The sequence below is a fragment of the Gymnoscopelus microlampas genome, assembly GCF_963454915.1.
Source record: "Gymnoscopelus microlampas genome assembly, chromosome: 21".
NCBI lineage: Eukaryota > Metazoa > Chordata > Actinopteri > Myctophiformes > Myctophidae > Gymnoscopelus > Gymnoscopelus microlampas.
In genome coordinates this window covers 21,664,352-21,683,053 of record NC_139958.1, presented here as the reverse complement: position 1 = coordinate 21,683,053, position 18,702 = coordinate 21,664,352, and the positions used below count along the sequence as shown (strand labels likewise).

Here is an 18,702-nt window from a genome sequence, read left to right as displayed (position 1 = left end):
AACTCCTGGAGGGATGGAACAAAGTGGTGTGCTGCTTACCTCCATGCGGATCCACTCTGTAGGCAGCATCATACTGAGGGTAGAGCGTGTTCTGCAGGTGGAACTTGGTGTACTGCACCACCCTCTCAATTACGTCCTCCAAGTAAACGGCCTGGGGCATGCGCGGAGACGTCATGACATGGAGAGCAGTCAGACAGGCATCAGCAGACTTGGTCACACGCTCCATGATGAGGTCTCGCCACATACGCTCTTCGTCCATTCCATCGTTACCCTACAGGACAAGAGGAAGCCAGTCAAAACAAAGACGACTTCAAAGCTTCAAAAACAACGTGGGCAAACTAGAATTGTGCATAGTCAAGCCATGTGGTTCAGCGCCAGATAACCTCAGTGTCCCTGACCACTAAACTGCACCATATGTCAGATATCGAGTTAGAGATCCAATATACCGTCGCTGTCGGATGGAAACCTTGTATGTCCTAAACTATTACTTTTCAGAAAATGGAAAAAAGATGGATACAAAGTAGATATTTAGCCATAGTCGTAAGCCCTCCATTATTCATTTTCCCTAGTCCACTTTATGCAGTCCCAATGATTTTTCTGCTAACAGCAGAATCTGTCAGCACCACTGCCCTAAAGATGTAGTGTTGTTGTTAGTAGGAATAAACACAGAAGCACCCGGGTGGAAGTGGACTAAGAAAGGGGAGGAGCCAAACCAAGCTCCTGTTTCTACACAAAAAAGGAAGTGGTGCCCCAGAGGCAAAAACTAAGGGGAAAAAATATTTTGTTCTTTTTTGTTAACCGAATGGGTTCCCAGATCGTCTTTTTGTGATGTGTGTTCTTTTACAAATGTTCACAGGCTCATTGAGGCAAGACGAAAATCTCAGTTTGCATATAAGTGATTCAATGTCTCCTAGGAGACATTCACTTCCTCCACCTACTCTTGCAGAAATGGTTATGACCCATTAGCTAAATCCCTGTGTATGGAGGGTTTTTGCATTGCCTCATCTATTTAGACATCACAATACAGAAATACAATCTTACATATTTACATTTTTGACATAATAATCATAGTAATCACTTTCCAGGCATGCAAACAGCCCCGAGGTGAAAAAGGTGACAACATGTTGTTTTCTTTCGGGTCAGGTGTCACACAATTGCCCTATTTGGGTTCAAAAAGGTGACTGTAGCTGAAAAGTGACACTTTTGCATGTCTGACTTTCAACTTGGTGTCCCTATTTTGGGTATGTCATTTTTGAACTTTTTCAAAAAACACAAAAACGAGCTCACTCAGCTTGTAGATTGGCTTATGGCTATTTCCGCTACTTTTGCGTGACACTGTCAGTGTCATACGGCCACGTGTTAAATTGGGCACTCATTTATGAAAAACATTCAAAGATGAAAGATACAAGGTCTCTACCCGACAGCAACGATATGGAGCTTCATGGCCTTCTTGTTGATGATGATAAAGAGGAGAGTCGTTGTGAGCAGAGTGGCATACACACACACAGACAGCCTCAACAGTTTCACAATCGCTTCACAGCGTCAACAAAAACTAACAGGAGGTGGACGACTTACATGGTTCATTAATGTGGACAGTTTGGCGCCATCCTCAATGTTCTTCTCCAGAATGCCCAGAATCTTTACCAATTTTGAAGTTGGAACCTGTAGATGAAACATGATGGATCATGCCTCCATTTTTCTAACATATCCCTATTATCCCACAGTGCATACTAGCCATGTACCACTTACCTTGGAAGTGATCCCCATGGCCTTCATTTTAGCAGAATCACTGCTTAGCTCACGCAACTGCTGCTTCCCCAGCAACAGCTCCTCCGGAATGCCATCATCATCATCATCTGAACAAGAATCAGAATCAGCTTTATAGTCACATTTTGCAGAACTAAAAAAGTGAAATTCATTTTCGTGCAAGTTTGTGCAAGTACAAGGTAGGGATGGAGCTCGTTAATTTTTATTGATAATGAGCACCTTATCGAGCCTGCTTATCGAACCGAGCTTTTATCGAGCCCACTATCGATCTTTTTCTATTATTAAAAAAAAAGACGTGAGACGAAAATTTCTGAACAGAACCGGTATCTTTTTTATTGGCCAGTTGTGACAGTGAGTTTGTGGCTGACCACTATCTAAAATTAAATGAAGATGACAAAAGTTAAAAATATTTTTGCCTATCATTAAAACAACCATTCATATAATGTGCAATAAGTGTTAAATGGCTTTATATTATGAATAGTACTGTAATAATTACTATAAAATCTCCATGTCTCTTCAACTTTTTATAAACAAAAAATGCATAGTTATTTTTTCTATACTTTTTTCTTTGTTTTAACCAAAATATATCACTTGCACTACATTTTACTAGGGCCTTCAAATACAGTACTTTTCTAACAGACAGAAGGCAGGTGACCTTTTTACTTTTGGAAAATAATATTGAAGAAACGGTTAATGTGTGTACTGTCACTTTAAAAGCGCAATGTATAATTCATCGTACGACGGTGTCACGCACCAAACATAGCCGATCTCCAAGCTCACACTGCGTCTGTTCGCACCACGTTGTGAGCTTGTAGATCTGCCATTTTCGGCAACGATAGACTGAGGGACGGACACGCTCAAGGAACACTAGTTATTCATTCACAGGGAGATCCTAAACGGATTATTATCAATTGGATTATTAAAATTGTCAACGGAGACTTGCTACCTTGGGTAGAAGTGGACGAGTGAAACTTTTGAGCGTTTCACTCATTGACGCCATTGTTTCACCGCTGCACCGCACATGTAAACACAACGTCGCAACCCGAGTGTACAAATGGAACCAAATGGACGCTTACAGCCCCCTTAAAATAGTGATGTAGTGAGCCAATAAAATTCATCTTCCTTGTTTCACCGGGCAGCGCTGTTTGGCACAACTTCAGCAGCTATCAATACACTTTTAGACCAACATGTTTGTGCCAGCGTGGGTGATTAGATTTATTTCTTGATCGCCTCTTGTTTTGATAGTTTAGACATGACGTCATCATGGGCCGCTACACTCGATAACAGGCTCGACAAGCCTAAAGCTTATCGAAAACCGGGTCTCGATAAATTCATGCCCGGGTATATAATGGACCCGGTTTTCGAGCTCCATCCCTAGTACAAGGACAAAGAAGCATTTTAGGTGCTCAGAAAAGGCACCAACCATCATGTCAGGTGATGAAAACTTAAGGCTTATTTTTTCTAAAATAGCGGAAATAGACGATCTAGGTGATGCAATGCGCTGTGAGCTTGTAGATATGCCTTTTCTTTTTTTTTCAAAACTTTTGGCTATAATGACACCCCCAAAACAGGGTATGCCAGTTTCAAAGGTTGAATTACAAATGTAAAAGGAATTGCACAATTACCTGTTGCAGTTAAGTCCACATCTTCCAGGTTCTCCAAAATGTTGTCCACACTTGCCATGAATCCCTTAAATGTGGAGGAATCCATTAGCTCTGTTGAGTAAACACACACATACAGTCAATTATAAAAAACTTATATCATCTTTTTTTATTTCTTTTATAAAAAGATCTAGAAGTGATATTACCCTCTGGAGTCTGCTTGGGCATAGAAGCCTTCTTCTTTTTATGTTTCTCCTTTTTTCTCATCTTTGTGGCAACTAGACATGGAGACAGGAATGAAGACAACAGGCACTTTACCACTGCGCCACCCGAGCGCTTCACAAATACTCAAACTTGATATTTATTTTGCAGTTTTGCTTATTGCAGAGGGTACTCCAATTTTAACTTTACAACACCGCAGCAAGATTGAGATTTTCCCCTTTAGGCTTCACTATCACCTTCACCTGAAGTGGGAGGCAGTCATCTACACGGAAGAGCTGTTACAACATTTGTTTATGAACATTGTAATTTGTCCTATAGTCAGTGTAAGCAAATAATCACCTAATCCTATAAGCCCCATTACACATTATGAACAAGTGAATACAGCTCCAATAACTTTTCATTTTAATTGGAATGCACAAGTCAATCACATTCTTTCTCCTTTATTTGTTAAAGCTTGTGTCAGTGAACATAGCTTTGCTTTGGAATGTAAGTGTGTCAGTACACAGACTTACCATCACTCATGTTTGAGTCTTCATCAGACTCTCCTGAGCTGTCCAAGAGCCGGCGGCGGCTCTTGGAGTCATCGCGACCGCCATGGGCTGCCCCGACTCGACGTTGGCCTCCGGAGTGTCTCTTATCCTGATGCTCCCATGTGTCGTCCCGCACTTTCTTCTGCTTCTTCCGTACTGCTGTAATGATACAAAAAGAAGTCAACTTTGTTTTTGCCTTCATTTCAGCCGTCCAGTCAAACCTTACCAAGACCAGCAGGTACATGACCCCCGTCACAGGATGGGATGCCACACAATTGTTGAAGCATAAATGACAATTTACACATGCTAGATGGGTAAAGTGAGTTTCTCACCCTCATTCTGATCTTCATCTGACTCGGACTCTGCATATTTGGCTGGGCTGCGTTTGCGTTTCATTTTCACCCTCTCATTCAAGGGCATGGTGGATTCATCCTCTGGAAGCAGATAAGGTACAGTAAGAGGTTATATTATCATTAGGAGAGAAAAACAAAAATGTTGTTTCACACATTTCTTTGGTTTCTTCATTTCAGAACTCTATGCCAAATCTATGGTAATAGCCGTAATGACACCCCAAAATAAACGAGTATGTCTATTCCTTAGCATTTACTTTGACTGAATGATACTTCTAATGACTCGAACGTATGTAAAAACAAGACAAGGTCTACTCTAGCCCAAATATGGAAGGCAGATTTGAGATAATTAATTCACAAAAACAGTTCAAGCTGTCATCAGGCTTCATAACATTTTTGCAACATAAAACAACTAAACAAGTAGCAAGTGCCATTCTCAGCTGCCCTGCAATGCAAGTAACATTTGTACTTTGCAATATTATTAATATGCAGTAGTCGCATAACATACAGTAGCAACATTTAATTCAGGGAAAAGAGTGCCCCAGATGCGACCAAATTTGATCTGTGAGGTAAAACACATCCTTTCCTGGCTCAGCCACAAAATACTTGAGCTCAGCCCCTAATGCACACATGGGCAACATACGGCCCGAGGGCCGGAACTTGCCCGCAGACCATCTCAATCCGGCCTGCGACATCCTCAAAGGAAAACAAATAAATAACCCCTTCCTGTGGATGTCAGCAATCTGTTTGATGATGCCAGGTTGACTGTCTACAGTCTTAAGAGTTTCTTCTGTTCTGGAAAGGCAGAATTATTAAATGAATGGATTTTGAGGTAAATTAATTTAGCTCCATTCCAATTATTGGTAAATTAATATTTACCGTTTGAGTACATTTCCAAAGGGTAAATATGTTCCATTGAAGCAGGTATGTACTCAAATGGTAAATATTAAATGTTTACCATTATGAAACACTCTGCCTTGTCTTGCCTTGTCCATATTTATAAAATAATGCAATGAGTTTCATCAGAGTTAAATCAGAAACTGAAGTGTTGAATATCAAACAACTAGCTAGATATAAATTAATGAAAAAAATAATTTTAAATTGATACTGCATTGAAGTGGCTTGTTATGTGACTAATCTTCATGTAAATCAGACTGACACATAAGCTGAAAAGTCAACATTTTGTAATAGAAAATTGTGTTGTGAAGCAAGTACCAGGTCTTCTGGTTTGGCAAATAGCCTATTGGAAAAGAATCTGTTATGCCTACCAAATACATAAAGTTTTAACATAATTCAGCCCTTGATGTTTCACGTTTCAATTGTCCAATTTGTGGCCCTTCACTCACTTTATTGAAATCAGTATGGCCCTCTGTCGAAGAAAGTAGCATTGCTCTGTGCCATCTATAATATTCAATCAATTCAATGGTTGTTATGCAGCAGGGCAAATATTTCTTCCCCTACCGCATCCTGTAGAGATTATTCTTACCTTTCCCTGACTTGCCAAAGGAGGACCTTTGTGCTTTCCTTCTTTCTTTCTCCTTAATGAGGTCCTTTAACTCATCTGGGGTGAGTTTCTTAAGCATCACCACAGGCTTAGCAGTTTTTTTCATGGTCTCTGCCAAAGAAACTCTCTCTAGCTCGACAATGGGCTCGCCCCAGGTCTCCATCACCTTTTTTTGGAGATCCTCACCCTTCTCATCACGCTTTAGTTTGGGAATCACAAAGTTCTTAAAAGTCCCTGTCTTGCACCCCAGGAGGTAGGCGGGGAATTCCCCAGGTTTGCCCTCAGCAGACTTCTGTTTGTTTCCATCACTGCTACTCCTGCTGCCATCCCCAGCCCTTCGTTCCTCCTTCCCTCGGTGGGACTGTAGGCCAGAAGAGTCTGTCCTCTGATGGCCACTGGGGTCCACTGGTCCTCCACCATTCTGCTTCACTCTAGGGCTGTCAGGTTTTCTGTGCTGCTCGAGAGATTGCTTGTTACAGTGTTTGCCGGACTCTGTCCTGTGTTTTCTGTCCCTGTCCTTTTCATTACCATTTCTGGAGTCACACTCTGCCTTGGTGGAGGATTTGGAGTTCTCTGAGTGATGGCTGCGGGACAGTTCCCTGTCTCTGTGCTTGTCCTCTCTGTGGCGCTCTTTGTGTTTCTGCCGTTGTGCATCAGGCCTTTGACCATCTGGGCATCCCTTGATTTTTTCAGGTTTTCTATCCTCTTTGTGGCGAGTGCTAGACAGTTTTTCGTGTTTCTGCCGTTGTGCATCGGGTGTTTTGCCATCAGGGCATCCCTTGCTGTTTTCAGGTTCCTCTTTGTGGCGAGTGCTAGACAGTTTTTCGTGTTTCTGCCGTTGTGCATCGGGCGTTTTGCCATCAGGGCATCCCTTGCTGTTTTCAGGTTCCTCTCTGTGTCGAGCGCTAGACAGTTTTTCGTGTTTCTGCCGCTGTGCATCGGGTCTTGGGCCATCAGGGCATCCCTTGCTGTTTTCAGGTTCCTCTCTGTGGCGAGCGCTAGCCAGTTTTTCATGTTTCTGCCGTTGTGCATCGGGTTTTGGGCCATCAGGGCATGCCTTGCTGTTTTCAGGTTCCTCGCTGGGGCGAGCGCTAGCCAGTTTTTCATGTTTCTGCCGTTGTGCATCGGGTTTTGGGCCATCAGGGCATGCCTTGCTGTTTTCAGGTTCCTCGCTGGGGCGAGTGCTAGACAGTTTTTCATGTTTCTGCCGTTGTGCATCAGGTTTTGGGCCATCAGGGCATGCCTTGCTGTTTTCAGGTTCCTCGCTGGGGCGAGTGCTAGACAGTTTTTCATGTTTCTGCCGTTGTGCATCAGGTTTTGGGCCATCAGGGCATGCCTTGCTGTTTTCAGGTTCCTCGCTGGGGCGAGCACTAGACAGTTTTTCATGTTTCTGCCGATGTGCATCGGGTCTTGGGCCATCAGGGCATCCCTTGCTGTTTTCAGGTTCCTCTCTGAGACGAGCACTAGACAGTTTTTCGTGTTTATGCCGTTGTGCATCGGGTCTTGGGCCATCTGGGCCATCAGGGCATCCCTTGCTGTTTTCAGGTTCCTCGCTGGGGCGAACGCTAGACAGTTTTTCGTGTTTCTGCCGTTGTGCATCGGGTCTTTGGCCGTCTGGGTGTCCCTTGCTGTTCTCAGGTTTTCTATCCTCTCTGTGGCGAGTATCAGACTGCTCTTCGTGTTTCTGCCGTTGTGCATCGGGTGTTTTACCGTCTGGGTGTCCCTTGCTGTTTTCCGGTTTTCGATCATGTCGGTGCTTCGAGTCCCGTCTCTTTTCATGCTTGTTTTTGTGGGTCTCTGGTTGGCCACCTGTGCCAGCCTTCCTGTTGATTTCAGCATGCTGTTTGATGATGTCAGGTCGACTGTCTACGGCCTTAAGAGTCTCTCTGCCTTTTTTGGACTTGCACTGTAGGACCGCAGAGGATTCAGGGCCTTTTCCAGGCCCCAGGTGTTCCTTAGGCATGCGCTGTACCTCTATTGGTCTTTCACCTCTGCCTTGCTGCAGGTCAATGCTGACCATCAAAGCGGGCCGACTAGCACCATTACTTGCAGCACTAGCTTCCTTGGGTGTTAACTTGCTTCCAGCACTTCCGCCTCCTACACTAGGCCCTCCATTGGCCCCAGCTGTGCCCCCAGCTCCAGGTTCCTGAGGATATGAATCTTGCTTCCGTTTCTTCAGTGGCTTGTCTGTAATGAAGAACACTGTAACTTAGTTTCTCTGCAAAAACTAACAGATCGAGCCTATGGCAAAAAATCTAGACAGCACAGGGTAAAGGCGCACACACAGACATTCACCTTTATCCTGAACTTCCTTAGAGCATCGTTCTCTCTCGCTGGCCGATTCCCGTTCTACCCTCTCAATCTCAGCAAGCACCTCCATCTCACCATCATCGTATACTACCCCATTGGCAGCTCCAGCCCTCTTGGTGTTTTGGAGGACTGGTACCTGCTGATATCCAACCTGTTCCCCAGCACATAACCTGATAGATGGGTCCTGGGCTATCCTTGAGCATTGGTTGCTGGAAACTAAAACAGCATCCTGGACGGAGCCTTCATCAGCCCCATCAGGTGCCTCTGTAGACTGATCCATCTCTAAGGAACTGACTCGACCAAGTTTCACGTTTAACTTGGTAGAGCCTTTAGACGGAGAGCTGACAATATCACGCACGCCATCTTTGTCCGTCTGCTTGTATTCCTCTTTGGCCAGCATTTTCTGCTTCTTTTTGTGGTCAGCTTTCAGGAGGAGTTCAGGAGCTGCATCGTGTGGTGGTGTATATTGGGGAGGCGACTGCAGGATGTGAGGAGGCCTTGACCCAGCTGAAACATAAATATCAGAAGAGTGAGCATTAGTGCGTGTTTAAAAAATAAATAATCAAAGAGGTCTAATTTTGGAGTCCTCATCATGAATCAGTATTTTACAGCACTACAGGTGTTAGCATACGTTTTGAAGTCGCTTCAGTCCCAGCAGGAGAACTAACAGACGGTGGCGATCTAATTGGGAACGAGGGGGGTCTCATGGAAGGGTCATTCTCCTGGTGAGCATAAGACATTACATTTTAGTGCCAATTGGTAACAAAATGGGCACAAAGATGAATAATGACGAAGTTCAACTCAACATAACTTTCTCAAAATTACCTCATTTCCCAGTCTGTGGACGATGTTCACATAATCTTCATTAGCATCTGAGCTTGTGTTATGGCCATTCAAAACACCACCAGAAACCAACGGACTTGAAACTGAAAATCATACAAAATTAAATCAATTTTCTAAGATATGTTAAAACTTAACTGGTGGACTGAACTCAGCTATGAGTATGTGCTAGTAAAGTTAATAGGTTGGACAACCATTATAGACCACAGCGCACTTCTGGTTGGCTTCCGCTCTATCTCACCACACTGCAGCAGTAGCAAAGTTGAACCTTTCTCTACTTTGCCATCATTAGCTCAGAATCTCACCTATTTCTCAAGTGTGACAAGTGATTATGGTAGAGAAGATCCGCTTTATGAATCCAGAGATTGTTAGCCACAAAATTAAGACAGAAATAATAATAACAATTTAAATAGTTTCACAGATTTGCAGACAGATTGGTCATCAAATTTTCCTTTGTACTCACCTTCCTGGAGCTGTTGGTTTTGTGAATAACTGGGTGGGTCACTGTACTGCATATAGTTTGCAGGGCTTTGAGGGGTGTATGGACTGGGTACTGGACTATTCTGCTGGGGAATGAACCGTGTTCCTGACACAGACTGTGGAGATGCAAAGCCACTGTAAAGAAGGAAGGTAAGAGTTACAGAAAATTAAGGATTTATATTGTACCGAAGAGTCTTGGTAGAAGCTTCACTACTTCGACCATTGAAAACCAAATTCCCATACCTAGTTGGACTATGTGAAACAGTAGATTGCTGGTAGTTTGTTCCTGGGCTTCCATGCACTGGATTCTGAGGCATTTTGTACTGTGGCATCATTGGCTGCTGCATTATACCTAAAACATAAAGAAAGGACGCCTGCTTAACAGCCGATCTACAAGCTCAGAACGTGTCAATTTATAAAGAATAAATACATAAACCACTGATGTAAGAGACGAGAGCCCGGCGATGTATAAATCCTGAGCTGCTGTACTGGTAAATGTTTTAATACTATTTTCATAATAACCATGTCTTTTAAATTCTCAGATAAAACACGACAAAGGCAATTGATAGAGTTGAGAGTGATGCAGAAGAATCTACTGGCAAAAGCATGATATCTGAAACAATACATTAGAGCAGTGGGAGGCTGGGAGCACAGCGCGGTCTTCAGAACACAAATTTGATCATACTTCCAGCAGACAGTCCAGCGCATCTACAGTATATGCCTCTAACAAGAAAAATATAATTTGCCCAGAGATAGTCGTGGTTCGATCCGTGTCCGGACCAGAGTCCAACTATTGAGGATCACTGGACTATATACTTATGCACAAAGCCTATATCTCCATGTCTCCTTCTTACCACCCTGAGCCCTGTATATTCGGGTATGCATACTTTTCTCCCTGAAGAGGTTTGGGTTCCTAGACAGCACCATCCGCAGTAGCACCGGCATATCCCCCTCCACGTCTTCACTTCCCAGGTTGTCCTTCAGTTCTCTGAAATGCAAGGGGAGGTGAAATTAAAAAGTATATACTTTGTAAATGGGATGATTGAGAAAGTGATGGTGTCATAGTTCTTTTCGATTTTGGTCAGTCATGCACATCCCTCGATCTTGCACTGCTTTATATGCACCAGTTGGATGTGTCGTTTCTATCCCAATCCTTTCTAAAGCACGTTGTAAAAATCCAGCCTGACTCCAATCTCCTCCTCAGACACTGCGCCCTACCCCCCAAAAAAATCCCAGATCTGCTGAAAAACCTTCGCATCTCCTTTGGTCTTTAAAATCTGCTCACCACCTCCCATAGACCCATACACCCATGCTTCATAATATGGTGGATTATCCCGCACAAGTTTGACAACAGCAAGAGCATGCTTCCCCTTGTTTATCGCTAGGGACCGTGTAATGCACCATGGGACTTTAACTATTTATGGATGCCCCTTAAGGTTTCTAATACTCTTAAATGAGATTTGCAGCATCAGTGCTACCAAGTGTAAAAGCAGGACTCATTTATTTCACCGGATGGAATACTTGCTGCCAAATTGTCAGGAAAATATTAGCTTCACCAATTCAAAACTCACTTCATATTAACTACAACTATATTTGTTATATATCATTTCACACAAAAGTTAAGGAGGCGTGACACTCGCTTCATTTGGAAGTATGACGTCTCTTTTGCTTTTCAGTAAGATGTGTATATCCAAATAAATAGAGAAAATACAAAACATACTCTACTATTCTACTGAATACAATGTAGTCACTATGTATTATTACATAGTACCCAGCGGACAATAATTATCTACTCAATTGTTATTACAGCCTGTGAAGTACTCACATATGCTCGGTGGAGACCTGGTTAAGGCTGTGTGCCAGCTGGGACACCAGGTTCTCGTCCCGGCATGCCAGCAGGCAGCTGACCTCTTCAGTGATCCTCCCATTGTACAGCAGACTCTTAGCAGTTGTAGCCGGGAGAGGAGAGGGCAAGGGCAGCTGGTTCAACACTAGAGGGATGGTGAACCACAGGTTAGAGATGAGTGTCTGCTAGGTGATTGTACGTGGGTAGCATAGGACAATGTTTAATATACTGTATATGCTCAAGGGCAGTGTGAAATTCTGAGAATATTCAGACACAAAGTGTGTTTTAAATGCAGAATTGGTCTCCATTGTTTTGTATTTGGCAAATGGCATTCAGTGGTAAAGGTTCTTTCAAGTAGTTCACTAAAATCATGAGTACATTCAGATATTTGACATTTAAAAATGCAAAACTGTCTTTCGGAACCGTTTTCAGCAGGAGACAGCACGCTGCAACTTTGTGGGGCTGCATTCTAATGTGGTTATGTTTTAGCTGCAACAAGCTTGTGGAGGCTTCCAGAAGGACAGAATATGGTCAGGTGGTAATGCTTTGCATTGACCTTCAAGCCTTGCCTGTTTTTTTCTGGCCATTACCTAAACCTAACCTTATCCTGAGCAAATAGTTGTTTCCATCTTTTTAGGTTCTCTGGTAGCTGTGAAATCTGTCTCTATGTAAGGTACAGTTTACACATCAATCACCCAATACACTAAGTAAGCTAGTGAACCAAGCAACAAAAAATAAGTTGTGTACGAAACAAACTCATCTGGGATATATGCATTTAGGCATAATTCAACTTAAATGCATTATGCCCTCATAACACAAGTAGTGGAACGTCCTTATCAAAGAATACCTACCGAAAAGGTACTGCCCCTAAAGTAACCTCACAGTAATACAATAATCCACAAATGTTTAGAATATCCTAGCAACTAAAGCAAATATATGATAACGGCATTAAATATATAATTGGTCCTCACTAATGCTGATGATAATATGGTATAATTTTTCTCTACTCGGTCTGTGTCTCAGAGGAGGGCTGTGGACAGTTCAGAAACCCGCCTACCAGTGACATCATCATTAGGCTTTTCTTTTACAAATTTTATTTTTATTAACGCGAGAACAATGGCTTCCATTATAGCATGCCAACTTTCCAGGAATAGAAAGCCTGCAGTTTCTATTATCTTGGATTCCCCTGGTTCCAAGCCTGGGGAATCCATAGAACCTGCTAATAAAGTATTCAATCAATCAAAATCTCATAGACCACCAAAGTCCTGACGTCACTTGTTCATCCCCAGGTTCGTAAAGTAATTTCGCTATGGAGAATAACATTGGGTCATCGTAGAATCGTCTCATATAAGAATTGTGGTCCAAAAATAAACAAACTGTCTCGGCGATATTGTCAGGGAGGAGGTTCTGTATCGTTTATGATAGTCAGTCACTTATATTTGATACAGTCTGTTTCTGGCGAAAATTTAACTAATTTGGCGGAAGTAACATTAGCGTTTTCTCACCGTCAGTTGATGCTTCATATCCATAAGAGTAAAACCGCCGGGGTCATTTGTTTATTTTTGGAACACAGTTCTTATTTGACGCGATATTAAATACGTCTATGGGATTCAGAATGGGGATGGAAAACCGCGAACCAGGTAGACAAACAAAGGATGTGTAAATTACGTCAGACTTCGGTGCTCTATTGTTGTTGTAATTAGGGGTCTTCAAAAGATTCAAACATATAGCAATCAAGACCAAATCAGATTCCCAAGCATAACCAAAAAAGCAAAACCGTAAAAGGCATAGAGTACCTGCTAACGTCACTCCCACTACCCCTGGGTCACGGCGTCATTTTTTGTACTGGAATTCCAGTTCCAAAAATAAACAAACCACACCGGCGATTTTGTTAGGTGTGTGACTCTGTGTCATTAATGATATTGAGTTTTATGATATTGAGTTACATTTGATAATGTCTGTGTTTTGAGGAAAAAAATGAAGTCTTACTCTTTGGATAAATTAGTACTTTTTCACCGTCAGTTGATGCTTTATTTACATATGAGTAAAATCGTCAGGATGATTTGTTTATTTCTGGAACACAGTTCTTATGTTACGCAATCTAAGATTCTCCTAAGGAGTCTAAGGAACTCCAATACAAAAAATAACGCTGTAACCCAGGGGGATAGCACCTAGTGCTCTATACCATTGGTTCTCAACGTGGTTCCTGGGGGGGGGGGGGGGGGATTTGAATTCTCCTACAAAAAGCAGTTGAGCCTGATTTGTTTGTACTCTATTGTGTGTCTGTGTTGTGCACCAAAAAGCAAAAATAGCTAATAATATTAGCTATTTTTGCTTTTTGGTGCACAACACAGTGTGCATCGCAACGTGTTGTAGATCTGCTATTATCGGCCTATGACACTGGCACACAATAATGTATAAATTAAGCATTTGTGTGTTTATCATATTGCAGCAGGGTGTCCAACTCTTAAGCAACATCTCACAAATCTTCTTAAAAAGGAAAAACAAATTAACATTGTACCTGTGTTTGTGTGTACTATGCGACCAGGTGAAAGGGGTTGCGTCAAGGTGTTGTACTTACAGTCTGTCAGGCTAGCAATCCCAGCAAGAGTAGTAATAGGAACATGAGGCATATCCCCATTCATGCTGACGATGGAGGTGAGGTCTTGTGTCGATGCACAGGTTGCTCAGTGTTGCAAACTTCTCACTTTTTCTTACATCTCCAAAAGGCTGTAAAAAATATTGTTTATTAGAGAGGAAATACAACAACCTCATTGTCCTAGTTAACAGGGCCTACCATTATTAACATAGCCAACTCTTAATTTAAGAATTTTGCCGATTCAGAGATCATGCATTCATTTATCACCCTGTGAAGTCATGGTGGCACACTTGAATCAATAGGTTACACGCAGTGGTTCATGTCAAGGACCCCCAAACCTATATGCATTTGGCTGCGGACCCCCATCTGAAAAATATTTTGTGCCAGGGACCTTCATTAGCAAAGAATTTAAAATGTTTGCTTTAAAAAATATATTATATATTCAAAGATTTGCACATATTTTCACGATTTTTCAACAATAGCTTGTGCCGTGCTATGAGCTTGTATATCTGCTATTTTTGAATAGCCAAAGTACCCCCTGGTACCCCCTCAAGGACCCCTAGGGGTCCCCGTACCCCACTTTGAGAACCAATGCAGTGCTTAGGATTTGGGTCAGGATCACGGGGATAGAGTTGATATCAACCACTCAATTGGCTACCTAGGACAATGGTTCTCAAAGTGGGGTCCGGGGACCCCAGGGGTCCTTGAAGGGGTTCAAGTGGGTCCCCAGCAAAATCAAGAACAGTTTAACCCTATTTTATTCTTCAGCTATTCAAAAATAGCCGATCTACAAGCTCAAAACGCATCCCGATGCATTGTAAGCTTGTTCCATTTTCAAAACATTGTTGTGAAAAATCTTGAAACATTTTGAATACTTTTGAAAAGATTTAACACAATTCTAAGCCCCTGAATATTTTTTTTTCCAGATGGGGGTCTGTGGTCAAATACATATTAATTTGGGGGTCCTTGACATGAAAAAGTTTGAGAACCACTGACTGTATGGGCATGCCTAGTCATCATAACATATATCACAAATCCTTTGTTTTGTTAAATAAACAAGGACACTGGAGCTCTCTAAAGCGCTGGCTCTCAACGTCAGGGGTCAGTGGTCCTTGGTGGGGTTCCGGGGGGTCCCCACTCCCTAGCTAAATTATGTGTATAGTTAGGAACCAAATGGACCCTGGTCTGTAAACCTCTGAGAGTGTACAAATGGAACCAATGTGGTCCCATGTATACACTCTCAGAATAAAATCAACACTGGGGACTTTGACAGTGTAAATTGGGTTCCAAGAGATACAAAATGTTATCAAATGGGGTCCATCCATCCGTGGCCTAATGCATATCAAACTGAGAGTCCTTGAATTTCTTTTAAAAAAAGGTTGAGAATCATAGCTATACAAAAGCAAATGGTGTATACGTTGCCTGTCTGTTAGTTAGTCCCTCAATGATTATTATCATCATCATTATTATTAGTTAGCTTTGCTAAGATGCGTGTGGAGTTGAGATACTGTGCTTTCATCAATCATCACGTCGTGTTAATTTATGAGATGATGGAACTGCTAGCTTACAATCTGTGAGCATCGCTATGCTAACTAGCTAAGCAGCTTTTTATTCACAACTTGCTTTAGCCAGAGGGGCATGGATGGCATCCTGCGTTAAACCCTGCTTGGTGTGAGTCTGTGTGAGTGTGTGTGTGTGTGGGTCGCACACAACAAGACAAGGGGGTCTTTTTCGTTGTTGTTCAGTGGATTGCTAAACCCTACATATCGCCGTGGATCCTCTGATGATGTGGTTTCACTGGCCTTCCTCCTCCATCGACGTTATGCTTCTAGCTTGGAAAAGAAAGTGGACCTCGGACTCGCCCTGGAGGAAGCAGCTCAACCCCCCCGACCCAAACTCTGCTATAATGGAGCAGTTAACAATGCTAGAGAAGACTCCATCAGAAGCTCCATCAGAACATCAGAAGCTCCATCAGAACATCTCATAGTTTAGTTAGACGTTGTTGTTCCTCAGTGTGTGTTCATTTGCCTTCCGTGTATTTGGCGTGAATCACTTAGGTATCACCTCACGGCTAAACGAGCATTACGAATGTGTTGTTCAGTTGAATAATGGTCGTTATTTGTTTACCTCGGGGTGTGAGGAATGATCAAAAACCTTAATGGTTCCAAGGGGACTGCAGGAGCTCCCTCTCCGTCCTCCTCCTTCCTCCGAGGAAATGAATATAACAACAACAATGATCCTCCTCCTCCTCCTCCTTCTTCCTTCTCCTCACACTGAACAACATAATATGTGCTGTTGCTGGGAGGAGGGTGCAAACATCGTTCTCCTTCAAAACCAAACAGTAAAAGGCTTAGGCGGGTGGAACATCCAGTTGCTTTTCTATATAAATAATAAAATGTGAGTAATAAAAGCGTCCGACCCACCGGGTGATAGAAAGGGATTCGACTCGAGTCAGACCATAGAGACACAGACAGTGTTGCCAGGTTCTGCGAGAGAAAGAAGTAACCAGGTCTAGGAAAACAAGCCCAAAAGAAGCAACTAGGGCAATAGCAATAGACCATTGTGAGCACTTTAAACCACTGGAAATAACGCGTCGCTTGAGCTTGTAGATCTGCTATGTAAAAAAAAAAATATGGAATATTTATATTTGGAAGATTTGTTAAACATTCTGACACTAGCTGTAGTTTACAACCCTCGTAGACGTATTTGTAAATACGTCTACGAGGGTTGTACTACAGCTATGACAACACAAATCTGGTACAGGGCTCCCTGGCACAAAACATTTTCAGATGGTTAAAATAATGTAAACATTGTTAAGTAAGCCCAAATAAGCAACTACACTTTAGAAACAAGCCCAAAAAAAACACAACCCGCAACTACAGATATTTTCAAGCAACTTAACCGAAAAACAAGCCCAAAGTCGCTTATAAGCAGACATGGCAACACTAGCCATTGGACTCCCCCCCCCCCCTTCATCACATCATCACAGAACAAAATGCCGACCAGAAGAATAATGCAAGAGCTCCATCTGCCGGCGTGGCGTCAAACCGACTAGTTTCTAATCTACACACAGTACACAGTGAGTTTCCAGAAGTAAAAATCTCATTGATATTCTGCATAGATTATTTAGATGTAATGTAACCATCCATGGCAGAAATAGCACGAGATATGAGATTGAAAAGTTTCTATATGAAATCAGATACAGGTCGAGAGTGGGCGCCTAACCATTGTGGCTATTTTTTACCCCAAATGTAAAAGAAAGAAAGAAATAATGATTATATTAAAAAACATTATGCTGTGGAAAATAGTCTGAAATAATGTTATGTAAAGCATACATGATTTGAACATGCACGGTACTGTCGGTATACATCATTATCACCAACATTTACCCTTCAGCTTCTTGTTTATGCCCCCAAATGGCTGGAAATTTGTAGCAATTGTAAAAAATATTAGGCGTTAAATGTCATATGTATTTGGCCCCCATTTATGAAATAAATGCAAATATAAAATAATATAGAATATAAACTAAATGAATATTTCAACAAAAACACTGTAGCCTTACCTATTAAATCTATACCTTCTTTAAAGAAAACAATCCTAAATTGTAAAAGTCTCCGATTGGTGGAGCTTGCTGTTACCATGGAAATGGTTTTATTTATTCAAATAAATGCAGGGATTGATTGATGTACTTTATTTAGTAAGACATGAGAACATCAGTAGGCTACATGGAAGTACAAATTCACAATACAAGGTCTACTAAACTGGGAGACTCATTAAGCACTGAGCTTGTTTAAGATGAGATCCCCAAAAGGGTTGTAGCTTTCAGTGACTGTTCTGTACACCATGGCCTTAGGTGGCTCCAATGACCTCACCTTGCCTAGCTCAGTCTCTGCAGATTCTCCTCACAGCAAGTTCTGCAAGTTTATAAACAAGCTAAACTTGTGCAAACAGGCTAAACTTCTTGTCCGACACTGTAGGGAGGGAATAGGAATTGGTTGAAAACACAGGTGCTGATGCTTGCTGCCAGCTGTGCCATTATGCAGCCAACAAGTGCAAGCTTATATCCTTTCAGTGAATTTAGTCATATTATCACTCCCCCCAACCAACAAAACTGTTTTTTAAATGTATGTTTTAATCCATTGTACTACTGTACTGTTGCAGACTCATATCCCATTCCAGGAATATTCAAACAATTAAGTCTACAATTGCACATCAAGGCAACCTAGAAATGCACCATTTTCAGCACTCACTGGTGGAAATATATACATACCCCCCCCCCCCCCACACACACACACACACACACACACACACACACACACACACACACACACACACACACACACACACACACACACACACACACACACACACACACACACACACACACACACACACACACATTCCAGAATGCAAACCTTTCAGAAAAAGATACAAACATTGTAGAATTCTGCCTGTTATATTTATCTAAAAAAGCAAAAATACACAAATCAGTGCCATGTTTTCGTTTGAATCCAAATTGGTTATCAGCAGGCAAGATCAACTTCTCAAGTCTACTCAGTAGAATTGTCTCAAGCACTTTGGACAAAACGCTGGTCAAGGCTATTGGCCTATAATTATCTGAGCTGTTTAGCTTACCCACTTTGTCTTTAATGA

The 18,702-nt window shown here is 42.1% G+C and overlaps 1 protein-coding gene across 3 annotated transcripts in view; it reads right to left on the bottom strand.

The window, feature by feature from the left end:
• The window catches only part of LOC311037149 (nipped-B-like protein B), a 38,519-nt gene extending 21,985 nt beyond the window's left edge, over positions 1-16,534 (bottom strand). Inside the window, exons 1-17 of one of the 3 annotated variants that reach the window (XM_084046251.1) lie at positions 16,177-16,534; positions 14,032-14,180; positions 11,430-11,595; positions 10,492-10,592; positions 9,848-9,956; positions 9,588-9,739; positions 9,110-9,210; positions 8,916-9,006; positions 8,270-8,791; positions 5,957-8,161; positions 4,453-4,554; positions 4,103-4,279; positions 3,575-3,646; positions 3,393-3,482; positions 1,750-1,856; positions 1,576-1,662; positions 40-271 (exon numbers count right to left, since the gene is read on the bottom strand). In XM_084046251.1, coding sequence (XP_083902377.1) covers positions 40-271; positions 1,576-1,662; positions 1,750-1,856; positions 3,393-3,482; positions 3,575-3,646; positions 4,103-4,279; positions 4,453-4,554; positions 5,957-8,161; positions 8,270-8,791; positions 8,916-9,006; positions 9,110-9,210; positions 9,588-9,739; positions 9,848-9,956; positions 10,492-10,592; positions 11,430-11,595; positions 14,032-14,095 — 4,378 coding nt within the window. In that variant the 5' untranslated portion in view covers positions 14,096-14,180; positions 16,177-16,534. Of the gene's footprint in view, positions 1-39; positions 272-1,575; positions 1,663-1,749; positions 1,857-3,392; positions 3,483-3,574; positions 3,647-4,102; positions 4,280-4,452; positions 4,555-5,956; positions 8,162-8,269; positions 8,792-8,915; positions 9,007-9,109; positions 9,211-9,587; positions 9,740-9,847; positions 9,957-10,491; positions 10,593-11,429; positions 11,596-14,031; positions 14,181-15,812; positions 15,918-16,176 lie in introns of those variants that run through there. The other 2 variants (XM_084046253.1, XM_084046252.1) reach the window with 2 other exon arrangements.
• Positions 16,535-18,702: the final 2,168 nt, after the last annotated feature.